General features: G+C 45.0%; 1 protein-coding gene across 1 annotated transcript; it reads left to right on the plus strand.

Annotated features, from left to right (window-relative positions):
• The first annotated feature begins 6 nt into the window (after positions 1-6).
• On the plus strand, positions 7-609 carry LOC110034423 (plastocyanin-like). The gene has a single exon (XM_020738686.1). The coding sequence runs from the start codon at positions 9-11 to the stop codon at positions 477-479; it is 471 nt and encodes a 156-aa protein (XP_020594345.1). The 5' UTR covers positions 7-8; the 3' UTR covers positions 480-609.
• Positions 610-693: the final 84 nt, after the last annotated feature.

Consider the following 693-nt stretch of genomic DNA (forward strand, 5'->3'; position numbering starts at 1 on the left):
CAGCAGCCATGTCCTCTGCAACCCTAACCCTCCCTTCCCTCCCCATCTCCAAAACAACTCTCCGCCTCAAAGCTCGAATGGCCCCTTCCATGTTCGCCAACCACAAAATCTTCAAACAAGTCGGAATCGGCTTAGCTTCCTCCGCCATTACCGCCATGCTGACGTCCAATGCTCTCGCCTTCGATGTCCTCTTAGGCGGAAACGATGGCTCCTTAGCCTTCATTCCGAGCGAGTTCACGGTGGCTCCCGGGGAGAAAATTGTGTTCAGAAACAACGCCGGGTTTCCTCACAATGTGGTTTTTGACGAGGATGAGATTCCTGCAGGCGTTGATGCTGCGGCCATTTCTATGAGCGAAGAAGATCTGCTTAATGCTCCTGGGGAGATTTATTCTGTTGCTCTGAATGCTAAGGGTACTTACACTTTCTACTGTTCTCCACATCAGGGAGCGGGGATGGTGGGCAAGGTTACCGTTAATTGATTTTTGCTGTGATGATTCTGTGTCTTTTTTTATGATGTGTGCTCTGAACAATTTCAGTATATTTTTAAGGTTTATTGTGTTTGAAGGAGCAATGGTATGTGAACTTTAGTGGCAAAATTAGATTTTTATAGAGTTGTTTGGATCATAAATTATGTGGTGGCTAAGCATGAAGGGTGAACTTCAATTTGAATTTTCTCAAAATTTGGTTTTTTTT

This window comes from Phalaenopsis equestris, unplaced genomic scaffold (genome assembly GCF_001263595.1).
Source record: "Phalaenopsis equestris unplaced genomic scaffold, ASM126359v1 Scaffold186995, whole genome shotgun sequence".
In the NCBI taxonomy this organism is placed as follows: domain Eukaryota; kingdom Viridiplantae; phylum Streptophyta; class Magnoliopsida; order Asparagales; family Orchidaceae; genus Phalaenopsis; species Phalaenopsis equestris.